Genomic DNA, 18,501 nt, shown 5'->3' with positions numbered 1-18,501 from the left:
GGCAACCCACTCCAGTGTTCTTGCCTGGAGAATCCCAGGGACGGCAGAGCCTGGTGGGCTGCCATCTATGGGGTCACACAGAGTCAGACACGACTGAAGTGACTTAGCAGCAGTGGTGCTAAACTCTTTTATTTTCAGTTTGTCTATAAAACTATTAATTGCATCTTCAAATTTGAGTGATAGCATGAGTAGATAATTCTTGGTTGTAGGCTTTTCCCTCTTATAAATTTAAATATACCATGCCACTCTTTCTGGCCTGCAAATTCTCCGCTGAAATGTCAGCTGATTATCTTATGTGAGTTCTCTCGTATGTACCTAGTAGCTTCCCCTTGTTGCTTTTAATATTCTCTCTTTGTCTTCAATTTTTGCCATTTTAGTTATGTCTATTGTATACCTCTTTGAGTTGATCTTGTTTGGAAATTTCTGACCTGGATGGCTCTTTCCTTTCCCAAGTTAGGGAAGTTTTCAGCTATTATGTCTTCATATAAGTTTTCTGTTCCTTTTTGCCTCTCTTCTCCTTTTGGGAACTCTATAATGTGAATATTAGTTTCACTTGATATTATACCAGAGATATCTTAAAACATCTTAATATTTTTTATTCTTTTTTCTGTTCAGCATGGGTGATTTCCATTACTATGTCCTCCAGCTCACTGATCCATTCCTTTGTAATATCTAATCTGCTTAACTCCTTCAAGAGCGTTTATTTCAGTTATTATGATCCTCAGCTATTTCTTTTTTATATTTTATAATCCTGTTAAGCTTCTCTGTGTCTTCTCTCTCTTCATTCATTATTTTCATTGAGCATATTTACAATTAGTAGCTTACACTCCTTATTCGGGAGGATCTTTATCTCTATTTCCCCTAGCTCTTCTCTGTTCTTATCTTGTTTTGTTTGGAATATATTCTTCTATTGTCTCATTTTGTCTAATTTCCTGTTTTTATTTCTATGTGTTAGGTTCTTTGTTAATATTTCCTAATCTTGGAAACGTGGCCCTGTGATGGAGATGTCCCTCAGGGCCTTAAGCACACTCCTCTCTGTGAGTATATAGGTCAGCAGAGCTACATACTCTAGGAGTGCCCCTTATGCGGGTGGCATGGGTCCTTCTGTTGTAGGAAGGACAAAGTATTATGGCTCATTAGCAAGTGTAACTAACTCCTAACTCAGTTGGCTACAAGGCTCTATTTTATACAGAAGCTGTCAGTGACTGATGGGTAGAGCTGGATCCCGGTGCAGCTGGCTGCCTAGTCTGAGGAGACTCTGGGTTGGTGCTTGTGCACTGGTCGCTGGTGCTGGCTTCTGGCATGACTGGCAGTAAGGGTCCAGGACTGGAGCCAGCCTTTTGTGGGTGCAACTGAGTCCTTGGACACTATTAGTTGAGACCTGTTCCTCACACTGCTGATTGCTCAATTCAGGGGATCCTGGGATTGGTATCAATTGGCAGGTGGGTTGGTGAGCTCCAGATGCTTATAGGCTAAAGGGTGGTGGTGGTGGTGGTTTAATCATTAAGTTGTGTCTGACTCATGTGACCCCATGAACTGTGCCTGCCAAGCTCCTCTGCCCATGCAGTTTTCCAGGCAAGAATACTAGAGTGGGTTGCCATTTCCTTTTCCAGAGGATCTTCCTGACTCAGAAATTGAACCCAGGTCTCCTGCATTGCAGGCAGATTCTTTACAGACTTAGCTATGAGGGAAGCCCTCAAAGGCTAAAGGGAGGATTTCAAAATTGCTTGTCAGCGCCCGTGTCCTCACGGTGGAATAGGTTCTCCCAGTGGTTGTAGCCTGTATCTCTATCTCCAGCAGGAGTCCCAGTTGTCTCCTACCCCTCAGGGAGACTCCAAGGTCAGCATGTGGCTCCGACCCAGAATCTTTTCAAATCACTGCCTCTATACTAGTTGTTAGAGTGTGTGAGATTTTCTGTGTATTCTTTAAGGGCAGAGTCTGTTTCCTACAGCTAATTGCCTCTCTCATGTGCAAGGCACATTTACTCTTAGACTCAGATATTCTGGGGGCTCATATTTCCATTGAAGGACCTGCAGGCTTTGGAGTCCAATGTGGGGCTCCAAATTCCATTGCTCCTTGGTGGAAAACCCCTGCAATTGTGATTATTCTCCCATTTGAGGGTTGCCTATCTGGACGTGTAGGTCTCGACTGTATTGCATCTCCACCCATCATACTCATCTTGCTGTGGTTTCTTCCTTATAGCTTTAGTTGCTGAAAATCTTTTCTTCAGGTAGTTCTCACTGATAGTTGGTCTGTAAATAGTTGTAGTTTTGGTGTGCTCATAGAGAAAGGTGAGCTCAGAGTCTTCATACTCTACCATCCTACCCACACCTTTCAAGGGCATACTTCAAAAGGTTTTGCCTACTTATATTTTTGAAAATTGTATGGCTTCACCATTACTTAGTGTACCACAGCCTTCAAAACTATTTAGTTTTTCCTGTGCAACTATATTTTGAACTCTTAAATGTATAAGCAACATGATAACAATAATTCAACTCAGAATTCCATCATTCTAAGATTTGCCTAATAAAGTTTTTCTATAATTTCTATGCCTTATAAACACACATACTTCAAATGTTACAATTCATGATGCATAAAATCTTATGTTTTACTATTTTATTTGTGTTTACATTATTATCATGTCTCATTATTTCATATATTCACCTTAATTGATCCTTAAGTCATTGCATTACATTCCATTGAATGTACTATTAATTGCTACACCATTACAATACTACTGAATAATTTGGGTTACTTGCAAACATTTTTTCCTATTGGCAAGAAAGTTGTAATAAATATTATTGTTCATTTTAGATTTACTTCATTATTTCTGGATGAATCGCCATGTATGGGATTACTAATTTGGAATCTGTACACATTTTCCTATTTATTTTAAGAAATACTAATGTTGCAGTTTAAACCTGAAATCTTTTTTTTCCATCTTACTCCTAATTATGTAAACAAACATAATATGATGCACTGAAACATTAAAGTATCCTAAGAAGCATATATAGAAGAATGAACAAAACACCTAAGAACCTCCCTCATGAAGATTAAGTGCAGAGAATGCAGAGTTAAAAGTAAAAACGTATTCATTTAATAATAATATGTAATCATTTAATAAGTATGTATTGGATGCTACCTATGGGCTGCTGCTCCTGCTTCTAAGTCGCTTCAGTTGTGTCTGACTCTGTGCGACCCCATAGATGGCAGCCCACCAGGCTCTGCCGTCCCTGGGATTCTCCAGCCAAGAACATTGGAGTAGGTTGCCATTTCCTTCTCCAATGCATGAAAGTGAAAAGTGAAAGTGAAGTCGCTCACTTCACTCGTGTCCGACTCTTCGTTACCCCATGGACTACAGCCTACCAGGCTCCTCCGTCCATGGGATTTTCCAAGCAAGAGTGCTGGAGTGGGTTGCCATTGCCTTCTCCCACCTATGGGCTAGGTACAGCTAATTAATTTTAATCCTATGAGTTATGTTACTTTTATGTGAAGAAAATTTTTTTTTGATTATATTCTAAATGCTTATTAGAAAGGCTATATTTCAGCTCCCTTCCCCACCCCCACCCCCCGCCCCTGTGGTTCAGAACATTTTTTTTTTGTAATATTGTTAATAGCTGTAATTTTTTCCTCTTGACTTTCATGGAATTTTTCAATAGATTGTCAAATAATTTACAAATAATATGAGTTTTGGCCTCTACTTTGCTTTCAATATTTATACACATTAAGATTGCCTTGCAAAAGATAAAATAAACAAGAGTTTTAAGAAATTTTGAAGAGCTGGCTCAGTGTTTAAATTAGTTCATATAATTTACAAAGTAAACTAACGATCACAACATTGCTAGCTGAAAGTTTAAAAAGGGGATGGAAAGATTAAAGCTTCATTTTTGCTTTACAAAATATGAGGTCAAAAGTGGTATTTTAGCCACAAATGGCAAGTGTGAAGGAAAAACATTGGAAGAATCACTATTTTCATAACTTCTAAAATTTAAACAGCCTACCTTTATGTGAAACATAAATCTTGAACTAAATTTGCATTAAGGTTAAAGTGATATGAACTTTATGATGAATATGAGCACTTTCCACATAAAAATCTAAAGATATAGATTATGACAAACATGGAACAAGAAAATATTTATCTTTGATACTGAAATTATTTAGATCACTAATAAGTGCAGAATAGGAAGATTCATGTTGTTATGGAGTGAAACGATTTTTCAGATTAGCTCACAATATATTTTCAGAAAATGTTTTTGCATGACTATTACAGAATTGCCTGAATTATACTTAAAATTTATAATAAAATGTACATGATAAAATATATTTTAGTCTCCAAAATATGCACTGTAAGTATATATTAAATGTTCTATTTTATATTATTAATAAACATAGTTTTACTGAATCTAAACAAGTATCCAAAATGCTTATGGCTACCCCCAAATAAAAGTGCCTAAGGAGGAAATTGAAAACTCAAGTGACTGTAAATTTATTCTACTGAATTCTTATATATGTGCCCAACAGTTTAAGTAGAAAATGTCCATAAAAATTTAAGTATTTCAAGAGTAAATTTTAAATTTAAATCATAATTAAAAATAATTATCATAATTAAAATTTAAATAATTTTAATAAATACAGATAATTTAATAATCAATTAATACTGACATTAAAATGAAGTATTACACATAATTCCAATTACTGCCTAAAATGTTTATCTAAAACTTTTGAAAGACTATGATTTTGTGCTACAAGGAAATTTTAATTAATTCTCTGCCTATACTATCTTGGCAATTGCTCCCTTTGTTCTTATGTGAATCTAGCCCCAATTACAAAGTACTATAATATCAGGTAATACTTCCTGGCAGTACAGAATTAAACTCTGACTCAGAGTAATTTTAGATTATTCTATTCTGTGAAATTTCTCTAATTATTTTTTGTTTGTAAAACATTTTATGGATTCTCTACTAATAGAATATTTTAAATCATTTTACAGAGTAATATAACCAACAATGATAATGAACTTTTTCCTTTCTCTTATATCTTAAGAATTGGAACCATTTTTTTGTGAGCTTTAATCAACTAAAAGTTACTTTTTAAAATAATTTCAAATAGCATGAGAATTTGAGTTAATAAGTACACTAAGTAATTTAAAAGCCTGAGTCTGTCTCTTTACATAACAGCTACCATTTCCTGAGCTTACTACATACCTATGGTGGAATTTATTAGCCATTGTGAAATGTAAGTTATTTAACAATTATTTATTGTCTACTATGTTCAGAGTACTTTGCAATTCAACAACAAATAGAGAAGTAGACATAGTCCTTGCTTGGAGCCTGTGACAAGAAACATCTGACTCCAAGTCTCTCTCTAATGTCTAGAGATAAGAGTTTAAGTATTCTTCTATAGTGATGTTAACAATGACACACCACCATGCAATGGGAATGAGTGATACCGTTGAGAGCTGGGAGAGAATTAATCCAACTTTAAAAGATAAATCTATTTGTTGTGCTCAAAAAATGGCACAGAATTTATATAACTCACAATAAACCTTTCTGTATTTCTACAAACATTGCTCCCTTTCATGTATCTGACTCCATGTGTACCTATATAACAGCAGACTGTTTGGACAGGACTAGAGACTGGAGATCATATTCTGACTTTTACAAATTGCAGGAGAAATCTAGAAGATGATGTGAATATTTGTTATTTGATAGGGAAGGACCTGCAAAGACAGGAAGGACTGCAAGTTCAAGAAACAGCAGGAAGACAAGAGTGTCTGGAATTGAGTGGGTAGAAGTGATCAGAGTATAAAAATGGAGGTGAGATCAGAGAGGGAAAGGGAAGTGGAATGGTCAAGGGAGCCTTGTGGGCAACTGAAAGAAATTTGTTTTTCTCCACCAACTCCACTGAGATATATTGACAAAGAAAAATTATATATATTGAAGGTGCATGACTTAGTGATTTAAGTATACATTGTGAAATGATTAACTAAAATCTAACTAATAAACATATCTATCACCTCATATAGTTATCAATTTGAGTGTGTGTGGTAAGAACACTTGAGATCTACTTTATTAGCTAATTTCAAGTCAATGATGCATTATTAACTGTCGTCACCATGGTAATCCATCTTGTAACTGAATACATAAGTTATACCACTTATAACTGAAATACATCTTATAAATGAGTTTTCCCTTTGATAAACATCCCCCATTTCTCCACACCCTCAGCCCCTGGTAGCCACCACTCTCCTCTCTGTTACTATAAGCTTAACTTTTTTAGATTCTACATATAAGTGAGATAATGCAATGTTTGTCTCTTTTGTCCTTATTTTACTCGGCATAATGATCTCTAGATTTACCCATGGCCTCACAAATGGCAGGATTTCCTTCTTTTAAGGCTGAATGATATTCTATTGTATATGTGTGTGTATGTGTGTGTGTGTGTGTGTATATATATATATATATAAATATATATATACACACATATCATACATTCTTTATCCACTCATCTGTTGATAGACACTTAGCTAGTTTCCATATATTGGCTTTTTATAAATAATACTGCAATGAACATGGGAGTGCAGATATCTCTGTGAGCTAATGTTGCCCGTCCCTTCTGGATACATACTCAGAAGTGGGATTGTTTGATAGGAACCTTGACAGACATTGAAGGGTTGACATTAGGGACAAGGGAGGAACCAGGGGAACAAGTGTGGAGGATATTACAATACGAAGGTGAGCTGTGATGGTGCATTTGATTGGACTTAAGCAGTGGAAGGAGAGAAAAATGGGTGGATTTTTAATGTATTTTTTGAAGGTAAAGCCAACTGGATTTGGCTCTATACTTTAGGATCTATTTACTAAATAAATGGGAAGATGGAACCGCCCTTATTTGGAGTGAAAAAAGAGAAGAAGCAGAGGAGTAGGTTCTTGAGGGAAGAGCAGTAGCTCAGTTTCAAGTCTGTTAAATTTGGCATCAGAGGTCAAGTGGGAACTTGAATACACAACCCTCATGTGCTCCTTCACCTCACTTCTCTGAGCCAAAAGGTCTGTATCAAAGCTGACCACAGTGATTTTGACATCTGGAGTTTCTTCTTATCCTAGATCACACCAATTGTTGGAAAGTTACCACCTGGACTCCACAGTCGTCTCTATGATCTTACTATTCCCAGGCTTAAGCCAATATTCTCTTATGTGTAAAGGGCCATTTTTGCTCTCTGTTTTGTGGGCTTTGATTTAAACAAAGCATTTCTGATTGATAATTACATGTTGCCCCTTCCCTGATAAATTTAAGGTTTTTAAGGGAAAAATCATAGTTTCAACTTCTTTAAATTTCAAAAGTTCAATGTCATTAATACAGAAAAGGCATAATGTACACTTGAAAAACTGACCAAATATTCTGCGTGAATAATGTGATATAGTTATAAAGGTGACGTGAGGAAGGCACAGTTCCAGATTTCAAGAATGATAAGGTTGAAATGAGGAACATGCAGCACAGAAAGAAAAATTTAAAAACAAAATAAAATGAAAGAAAGGAGCAAATATTGGTTCATGGGGAGATGTTTAGCATAGAATGGGAAACACATTGATATTAAATACCAAGAGATTCGAAGCTACTGAAGAGTCAAAAAGCTCAATTTTGATCACTTGTAAGGAGTTTAGTTACAAATCAGTATTGTGGAAATATAATTTATCTCTTTCAATAAGCATCTCCTCTTTCTTGTATAACATCTTTTATGAAACAAAACTGTCTTGCAAATAAAACTGGATCATACTCTGTACTTACTAAACTTGGCTGAATGTACTTTTAATGAATGTCAAAATAGTGTTAACAAATGTGTTTCTATGGAAATAACAAGAAGTATGATTCTTCAGTAGAATTCAGTAGGTGGCTGTAAGAGAAGATGGTCATATTTAAGAACAAATCATTTTGTGGTAAATGAACAAGCAAAAATTTGACGAAGTAAAAGGAACCTAATGATTTTTTTTTGGATAAACGATGAAATGCTCTCTTTGTCAAAGCTGTTGCTTTTCTATGTTAACTAGGAAGACACTTTACTGTATTTCCTCAAATGCTTTTCCATGACAGCTTTCAGCTTTGCCTCTTAACACTATCCTTTCTAGCTATATTCTAAAGAAGGGACCCTTGCTTGCTCCGCTTGATGTAAAGAGCAGGTCAGTAGTCCAGAACCACCCTTTCTCGTTTACTTTTTTATTTTTATTTTTTGAGCTATAAGAAACTGACTTGGTGGATATGGTTTTTCTTAGTGTCCTTAGTTTTAGGGAGAATATAGTTACTGCTGCGTTGTTCCACATGGAACAAAGTACTGTGTACTGAAACATACCCTCTACAAGGCAGGCTAATTCCACTTTCATTCTTTTTCATACCACAGCAGACTATTCAATGTTTTTATCTTGTCCAAAGGAACTTTGAGAGTATTCATTTGAACAATCAGATTTTATAATTGTTGTCAGCCCAATCACAATAGCAGCTTACACTCTTCAGACACTCTTAAAAATCACCTTCTATAAAGTACAGACAAAGTTATTTTGTTATTGCTATTTCGTTTTTCTGTTCTTTGGCATTTAGTTTTGATTTTAATTTTCTTGCTTTACATTAACCAAAGATTATAAAGCTACCTGTAAAGATTAACTTTCTCATGAATAAATAAATAATATGTAAAATTATGTTTATAATACTATCCATATATATATATATATAATTTACTTATATTCCATATAGAAAGTATATCCAGGTGAATTTACTATAAATGAATTTTTGTGAGCTCAATGTATATCCAACCTCCTAAGAAGACTGCTACCAGAAGAATTATGCTGAAGCTACATTTATAAAGAAAGTCTCCTTCTATTAAGAAAACAAAATCACTTGATGATATTATCTTTTACTTATATCTAGATTTTCTTCTTTTTACTTAAAAATCATACATATAGAATTGAAGTAGATAATACTCATGGAGATCCTGGGCAAGGAATAATGAACTAAAAGAATGGAATACTTTCAATTGATTGATTACTGTTGTATAAACAAGGTAAAGCTATAGTTTCATTCAATACATATTATACTGAAATTACCTAATTTATTTGCTCAAGCACCACGAGGTCCATACAAACCAATCCCTACTCTGAAGTTTATAATCTAGTTAAGAAACACATTACAATGAGAAATAATTAAAGAAAATAGAAATAAAAAAGCATGCAAACTGAATGTAGAGAATAAATATAAAAATCACTAAAAAGAGATTTTGGGGTTGATGAATAGTTAAGAGGGTCTGGGACATGTGGAAGATGTTGAGGATGAAAATTTTGGATAAGCAAAGGCTGTAGAGAGACCCCAAGTAATAAAACTAAAGTGAAATGAGTGTTGGTAAGAGTTGAAGAAACAAAGAGGTTTCCAATTTGCATAAAGAACAGTAATGAAGAAAAGTAGAAAATTGTTACATTATTAAAAGTGAAATCTAATAGTGGGTGATCTTAAAATGCACTTGAAGGGACAGACAATAAGGAGCAAACTACAAAAGTTAATGGTGAGTATGTCAAAGGAAAATTTAAAAAGTAGATGTGCCAAGAGAGACTGGCAACGAGTAACTTCAGGTGGGAAGATCAGGTACCTGGAAAATGACGTTAATTTAGAGGTGAAGGTAGTCTAGACCATGTAGCACAGAGGGAGTAGCTAAAAGGCCTGAAGTTCTTAACAGAGAAAAGCAGAATTTGGGGGGCTCAGTCAATGTGGGTGCTCTCCGATTAGCCTTGCATGGCAGGTCCAAACCTCTGTGTGAAGCACTCTCCCCTATACGTCCACTTTGAAAACAGAATGTCAGCTCCAAGAAAGCAGGATCTAGCTTGGGTTTCTTTTTTTGTTGTTGTTTGTTTGTTTGTATTGCTGTCTGTTTGTTTGTTTTAACTGCTACACGGCCAATGCCTAAAACAGAGTCTCACAACATAGGTTTGGTAAATATTTCTTGAATATTTACTATTTTAAAATATAGCTTAAAGTCTATTTTTCTTTTCAAACTTTCCCTAGCTCTTTCAGTTAGCAAAACTTAATGTGGAAAACAGATTTTTGGAATTAAGTAAACCTGTAGTCAATTATCGGAGAAGGCAATGGCACCCCACTCTAGCACTCTTGCCTGGAAAATCCCATAGATGGAGGGGCCTGGTGGGCTGCAGTCCATGGGATCGCTAGAAGTCAAACACGACTGAGCGACTTCACTTTACTTTTTCACTTTCATGCATTGGAGAAGGAAATGGCAACCCACTCCAGTGTTCTTGCCTGGAGAATCCCAGGGACAGGGGAGCCTGGTGGGCTGCCATCTATGGGGTTGCACAGAGTCAGACATGACTGAAGTGACTTAGCAGCAGCAGGCTTCCCTGGTGGCTCAGTCGGTAAAGAATCTGCCTGCAATGTGGGAGACCTGGGTTTGATCCGTGGGTTGGGAAGATCCCCTGCAGAAGGACATGACAACCCACTCCAGTATTCTTGCCTGGAGAATCGCCATGGACAGAGGAGCCTGGTGGGCTGCAGTCCACGGGGTCACAAAGAGTTGGACAGGACTGAGCAACTAAGAACACACACGGAGATTATCAACATAAAGTGCCTAGCTTATATTCAGGCACCTATTAGTTACCCAATGCACATAGTTATTAACTAAGAGCAGGTATCACTCAATCATATTCTCTTCCCTGTGATCAAATTTTTGTCTATTTCTGATTTACAACATTTATCACTTTGTAATATAGTTATGATATCTATCTATCTTCTCTGCCGCAGTACATCAACTTTTTAGTATGTCAAATACCAATTGCTTTAATGTGCCTAGGAAGCGTCTCTCTCAAAATTTGGCATAAGCCTTTTCTCAGTCAAGTGTGTTTTATATACTCAACTAGACTTCAGTACTTTTGCTTCATGTCTTTTCCTCTTGTATCTTAAAAGTACCTAGGTTAATGTTTATCTTCACTCCTGGAGTATGAGCTCCATAAAGTCAGGGGTGTTACCTTCTATTTATAAATCCTGTGTGTTGTTCAGTCATGCCCAACTCTTTCCAACCCCATGGACTGTAGACTGCCAGGCTCCTCTGTCCATGGGGATTCTCCAGGTTAGAGTACTGGGGTGGGTTGCCATGCCCTCCTCCTCCAGGGGATCTTCCCAACCCAGGGATCAAACCCAGGTCTCCCACATTGCAGGCAGATTCCTTTACCAACTGAGCCCTCAGGGAAGCCCAAGAATACTGGAGTTGGTAGCCTATCCCTTCTCCAGGGGATCTTCCTGACCCAGGAATTGAAGTGGGACCTCCTGCATTGTAAGCAGATTCTTTACCAGCTGAGCTGTCAGGGAAGCCCTGGTCCCTAGTAAACTACCCTGGGCATACATATTCATCATAGGCAATAGGAGACGAGCATGAAAATTATAAACACGATATCTTCTACAGAATTTATTCCTAGAAGTAGAGCAGGGCCTGGTGAAAGAAACTGAATTCAGATAGTTTAGAAACTCTGCCCAGCAGAGAGTTTTGATTAAGGATCCTAGGTACCATGAGAGTTTAGAGAAGCAGTCCTCACTATATATATATATATATATATATATATATACACACACACACACACACACACACACTTGCTTTGACATTGAAAATAGTGGCCACTGCATTTTATTTGAGAGTTGGCCTATGTACTTTCAACTCATTCCTGATGCCAAGAACCAGTGGTTATTCAAGAGCACTCACTAAGCTCTCACAGTGTGCAGAGCATAAGGTTGTAAAAATAATCATTAGACATGGAGAGACCCGTCCCTTCTGAGACTGGCAATATAATTAGACAGATAAGAAGAATGAAATGAATGTACTCAGAGTCAATTTCATATCATATTTTCAGATAAAGATGACATTTCGGTGATATCACCATGATATCAAGGAATAATACTTGGATGTGGAAATTCAGCCAAAGCAATGAAATCAGAATCTTTCAGTTGTCATCTGGTATCTTGTAAAATAAGAAAATATTGCATTTTCTGTTCATTTCAACTAGTTGTTGTGGGCTTAGCCACAATGAGTAATGAGTAAGCTTTTTTACTTTACTCCTTGAATCTAAATTTATTATCCTACTTAAATTAAGTAAGAGATATCTAACTGAACATTGTAGGGCATTTATAAAATTCAAAAATATAGTCATGTATTTGAACAAAAGCATTGATTTTTTTTCTGGAAATTATGATGCTTTTGAGCATCTTACAACAAATCCAAACCTTAGTTTCAAATAAAGGAAATAAAGTACTTTGCCTATTAAAATTATATGAAATATATATATTTTAAAGTATGGCCTCTGGTAGATAGGATATTCTGTGTAAGTAGGACAAATTTCATTATTTATTGATTCATACCTACTAAAAAAAAGAGCACATTATTTTATTTTTAAATGAATGGTATTGGTAATATGTAGCTATTTTAATATACTGATGCCAACATAAAACTTAAATTTTTCATTAATCTTTCAGAATGGTTTACAAACATTGAGGAAAAAGTATTTTTCAGTATTATACTACATTCACTTTTTAGTATTATGTAATTTACTTTGATACATTGTTTTTCAGGGTTATTGTTGGAGAATTCAATGTCACTGAAATGCACATTTAGCAAAATATAAAATTAGTTTTAGTTTATAACATTTAAAAAATAATGTAAATTGGGTTCACATTAATTTTTGACATTGGATTTTTATGCCTATAAATGCTTGACTTAAAAAAATATATATATATATATATGTAAAATCAAAATGACCATCTCAAAGAGATTTAACTTAAATGGCTACTAGCAGACCCTGAGCAAAATGAAATGATCAATACTCCTCTTAAAAAAAGCAGTATTGTAATTGTCAAGTGAAATTATAAGGATCTCAGAAAGATGTGCAAACCAAAGATAGAGTAGCGGCAGCGCGCCTGGAAGTGGCTAAGCTCCCAAGCAAATCATCTCTATTAGTTCCTATTCATGACTGAAATTACGGTTTTTTTATCTGTTCATAACATGCAGCATTTTTTAGCCTCACATTTCTAAGCATTTTAGCTTTTGCTGACATAAATGCATTCCCCAAATAGAATGTTATGAGAATCTTCTGCTAGACATTTAAGCCCATTTGTGCATTTCTTTTCAAGATACTTTCTTTGAACCTTCTAACTGTGAAAGGCCTGGGAAGGTGGTGTTAGAATGAACGAGAACTTGTTTTCTAAAGCGACACTGTAGACACTTAATCTACCGTTAAAAAAAAAAAAAAAAGTCACAGCTTCCTACCTTGAAAACAAACATCTCACGGCGAAGAATAGCTAGAGTGTTAAAGTTCCCATCGCAGATGTTGGGTTTGGCTCCAGGATACGAAGGTCTGCCCGTGGGAGGCCGCGGAGGTTTGGGCCGGTCGTTTTTCCTTGGGTCAGCGGGAGGAACAGAGCGGTGTGGGGGCACCGTTGGTAGAGGTCTTGTTGGTGGAGGAATCTTGTCAGGCGGACCTTTTGAAAATATGAGGACAGCACTTGGCTCAGTTAAAATTGGAAGAGTGCTAGAAAAAATGCTACAGAGGACAGTCACTCATCAGTGAAGGGTTCTGACTAAGTGAGCTAAGAGGTCTTTAAGATTGTATATTTACTGAAATAACAAACCATTTTACTCAACAAACCATTGCCAAGTCCATCAGAGACTGTCTTTATCATGCTGAATTCTAGATCCAAGTAACTAGGCCTTCTTTGTTAATTTTTAATGATTTTTTTTTTTTAATAGCTTCACCACAGTCCTTATTGGATATGGTGCTTTGAAATCTTTTTTGGAAGTAGGTGGTATATTAATAATAAATAAATTAAAATGAATACTGGAACCCTGCATGTAAACGCTACTAAAGTCAATCCTAGATTTTGAAAGATGATTCTGTGCAAATATTTCTAAACATTAACAAATCAAAGTTTATTCTATCCTATGTACCTAACTGTATTTTATAACCTTTTCTTGACTTTCATTATTTTTTTAATGAAATGTTTTGACAAATTGCTAGACTAGTGTTTCATTTGAATACTAAATCTAAAACGCCTATTGATTAAAACACTACGAGGTAAAATATTAATGTGAAGAAGTATTTCTAAAAGGGGGTTTCTAAATCAAGCCAAAGTTTATACATGTAATCTGCTACAGATGTAAAGCATCATTCCTCAAGGGATTTATGTTTTAAAAGAGAAATACAGAGCTGTTCACACTTAATATTTAGATATGGAAAGAATACTCTTTTGCAGACCTTCAGTCTAGACTACTAACTCATGAGGTCATGAGAAAGAGCCTCCTTTCAGTTAACTACTTCAGCAGAATGTCTGATGACACCCGCATAGGCAGAGGCTAGCTCATTCAACATATAAGCCATTTAGTTTTGAGTCCCAGACATTTCTGTTTTCTCAGTAGCACCCCAAAAAAGAGCAGTAACAAAAATTGACCTTTTTTTTCCCCAAAAACTTATTTTAACCCTGAGAGAATTCTCACCACTTTGAAGTTGAAAAACTAATAAATGAAAAACAAATTAGTGAATTTAAACTATGATACTTGAAAAATGTAAATTATAGTTTCTGAATACTGAATATTAATATACGTACAGCACACATTTACCTTTGCATTGTAAAATGAAAGCTTCATTTTATTAATTTAGTAAAGCATATTCTGTACATGTAAATTATAAATGTCAAGTTCTTAACAGTTAAATTTTTGTGTGAAATACATGTCTTTATAAAAGTCAATGGCCATGTTGAGGGAGTTAGGATTTAAATATGTGTAATAGTCTCTCTCCCTTTTGTCTTAATTTTCATTCATTGACTGAATCCCATAAATTAAAACAATTTTACTCTACTATAAATTTATTTTGAATTATGTGTGAAGAAGACTCTTGAGGGTCCTTTGGACTGCAAGGAGGTCCAACCAGTCCATCCTAAAGGCGATCAGTCCTGGGTGTTCATTGGAAGGACTGATGCTGATGCTGAAACTCCAGTACTTTGGCCACCTCATGTGAAGAGTTGACTCATTGGAAAAGACCCTGATGCTGGGAGGAATTGGGGGCAGGAGGAGAAGGGGACGACAGAGGATGAGATGGCTGGATGGCATCACCGACTCGATGGACATGAGTTTGAGTAAACTCCGGGAGTTGGTGATGGACAGGGAGGCCTGGCGTGCTGCGATTCATGGGGTCGCAAAGAGTCGGACATGACTGAGCAACTGAACTGAACTGATGTGTTAGTAAACTTAGCCATTTGTTATTTTTCACTCTTAGTCAATAACTACATGCTTTTGAGTTTATTCTGTTACATCCATTACACAAGATTATTTTCAGCATTTTCAAAAGTGGTTTGTTAGGATCTAACATCAAATATCAGTGAGAATCAATCTGTCAGCTTTTATCAAAGTCTCAGTCTCTTCTAGGAAAGTCTTCTAACTCACTGTGTTTATTGGTTATATTAATTTATTATATTTTACCTGAATTTTAATACTAAAGTTTATCAGATCTTTACTATAATTGCAGGTTTCAATTAACTCAGGAAGGAAAGTTTATCAGTGCCTAAGCTTTCCCATAATCTGCACATTAAGATATCTGCGATTGGTGCCAACTAAACTTGACTGATAGAAGACTTTTGCCAATAGATCAGACTTTCATTCAATATTTTTCTCTCTAATACAACACTTAGAGCACCTATCTCAAAAAAGACAACACAGGAATTCTATACTTCACTACAGAGTTAATCAAACAGAATCAGTGGTGACCTACCGTATATCTTCTGGATGCCCTGTAAGTCATCACTGGGCAGTTTGAAGTTGTCGGTCTCCATGTACTGGTAAAAAGGGGCCATGATGGCAGTAGGGTCGTTGGAGTGTTCCAGCCCCAGAGCATGTCCCAGTTCATGAACTGCCACAAGAAATAAGTCATTTCCTGTGCAAGTGAGAAGAAAAGGCATCATTAGAACTAATATCCAAGTATAGAATTGACAAGGACAATTGGTATTACCAAAATTTTACCCAAGGAAAATAAGAGGAACTCTTTAGTTCAACGATCAGTGTGATTTTTATCATTGGATTACCTTTGGGTAAAATCAAACATGTTACTTTTAAAAGAAGGGGCAGGGTTGGTGGTGAGGAGGTAATGATAGTGAAGTCACAAAAATTTAGAAACTTAAAGAGGAATAAAGAACAAAAGTTGAAGAGAGAACAGTAGCATCAGAAATCGCTACTACTGCTGTTGAAATATCCTAGAAAACATGCAATATACTATATCTCACTTATGTGATCTTCATATTGGACATAATTCTAACAATAATTCAGCAAAAAATACAAGGTACAATCCCTACTTTTACACAAATGAGTAGATTAAGGCATAGGGGGTGACAAATTTTGTCAACAATAGTAAGTCTTTGTATTTACATAGCTGTGACTAGAACTCAGGTTATTATAATTCCTAGAATATGGTTATCTTTCTTACCAGCTTAGAATATAGGAAAATAGGAGTGTAAAATAAAAGTCATAGGCTAGCAGTCATAAAACTAGAAATCTAGTCTTAGCTCTGCAAATACAAATTCTAATCAATTAATGCATGATCTGAACAAAATATATTTATCGTAGAACCCTCAGAGACAGTTAATTTGACTTTGTGTAATCAGACCCCTGCGGATGGCCTCTACATGCTGTCCACTCTTGGATCATCATAAGTCAGCGCCTGAGAACAGAGCCAGTCCTTCATGGATATTTGCTCATTCCAAAAATTTAATTGAGCCTCATGAGTATCAACGAATTGGGGCTGTTATTCTTCCAAGAGTTATGTTTCTAAGTGATAAGTTTAACATGACTGAACATAAAATGCAGTTTTAGGCAGTTGACTTGTTACAAATGCTAAAGAATTCAGTGGACTTCCTGAGTCTCACTTTAAGGAACATTCCTTTCCAACCACTTTTACAATGTAATCACTGTGGTAATTACCTGCAGAGGGCTATTTTTTTAAACATGAAAACTGGATGCATAACCAGTACTTTTTTTAATTCCATTCTGGAGTAGTCTGTCAGAGGGAAGGGGTGAAACTGTGGGGCTGACTGCACACAGAAAGGAGCCGTTCAAACATTTCTGGGGCTTACCTGAGTTTCAGAGAATATCTGTTTAAATATCAGTGGGGAACAAATTAGAGAGGCTTAAAAAAAATAGAAGTTAAAAGAAAAATAATATAATTTGTATTATCTGTAATAAAAATGTTGACTACCTTTATTAAGCTTACTAACTCTGCACTGGGCCTTTTGACCTGTATTTTCTCACTTAATTCCCACAATTCTCCAATCACTATAATCATGTCCACTTAAAAAATGAGAAAACAAAGCTTGGAGACATGAAATACAATTTGCAAGTTCATGTAGTAAGACATAGGTGGATTTCTGTCCTCTTAACATTACATTCTAATGGGGGAGACCAGAGAGAAACATGATAGAAAAGTAAAATAAACAGGATGTTACATAGTGAAAAATGATACTGATAAATAATAAGGCAGACAAAGAATAAAGTCAGAGAGGAAATGGAGCCTAGAATATACAGGGAATTTTAGAGAACAGTAATGGTTTTGCTTTCTAGGCTGACTGCAGTGGGGATCATTGAAAGGTTTTGAGCTGAGGAGGGACATAATCTGACTTACATTTTGACAGGATCATTCTGGAAACTACTTATGATAATCAAATGCAGTGGGCAAGGGGCTCGGCATGATTAAATCTCCGATGTTAGTGTAATAATTCAGGCAAAGATACTAGTGACCTGGCCCAAAGGGGGTATAATGAAGGTATACAGAAGCAGTAAAATTTTTGGTACATTTTGAAACAAGAATCACATAGCTTCTTAAAAGACAAAATGCAAGGTATGAGAAAAAAAAAAAAAAAGTAAAAGATAACACCATATCTTTTGACACCAGCAACTTAAAGAATGAAGATACCATTCAATGGACAAAACACTAGGAAACTTATCATTTGTTGCCTTGCTTTTTTTGTTTGGTGGAGGTGAGAAGTGGACAGCCTTACCAGGAGCTCATTCTTTGAGTGTTAAAAATGGCCATGGAAAATTTTTCGAGATTCAAATAAATAAGAGAGTGATTGTTGACTTGCCAGGGCATTTATCTCATGTAAGGAAGGAAGTGATTACATTATGGGATGAAGGATTGTAGCAAGATATGGTGATAAGATTAAGATCATCTCAAATGATGTTGTGAAAGGATATTTGGTGTCATGAGGCTAGTAAGAGTGAGCTGGAGAGATACTCTGTGGCAGTCATAACAGATATCAGAAATTGAGATTTGTAAGAGCAAGGTCAAGGATATACCTGTGGGAGTGAGTCTCTGAGTTAGAGTGGAATACAAACTCATTGGATGGGAGATCCAATAACTTAGAGGGCTGAACACTGGAAAAATTTATCTACATGACCATTGAGATCACCAAGAATTAAAATAAATGTGGTAT

At 35.8% G+C, this 18,501-nt stretch overlaps 1 protein-coding gene across 1 annotated transcript in view; it reads right to left on the bottom strand.

Moving 5' to 3' along the window:
- Positions 1 to 18,501, bottom strand: part of MMP16 (matrix metallopeptidase 16) — a 395,775-nt gene that overhangs the window by 82,945 nt on the left and 294,329 nt on the right. The window contains exons 5-6 of the mRNA XM_055546719.1: positions 15,792 to 15,953; positions 13,298 to 13,509 (exon numbers count right to left, since the gene is read on the bottom strand). Of these exons, the coding sequence (XP_055402694.1) occupies positions 13,298 to 13,509; positions 15,792 to 15,953 (374 nt within the window). The remainder of the gene's footprint in view (positions 1 to 13,297; positions 13,510 to 15,791; positions 15,954 to 18,501) is intronic.

Source organism: Bubalus kerabau, chromosome 14 (assembly GCF_029407905.1).
Source record: "Bubalus kerabau isolate K-KA32 ecotype Philippines breed swamp buffalo chromosome 14, PCC_UOA_SB_1v2, whole genome shotgun sequence".
Lineage (NCBI taxonomy): Eukaryota > Metazoa > Chordata > Mammalia > Artiodactyla > Bovidae > Bubalus > Bubalus kerabau.
The sequence above is the reverse complement of the archived record's forward strand: the minus strand, read 5'-3'. Positions and strand labels throughout refer to the sequence as shown.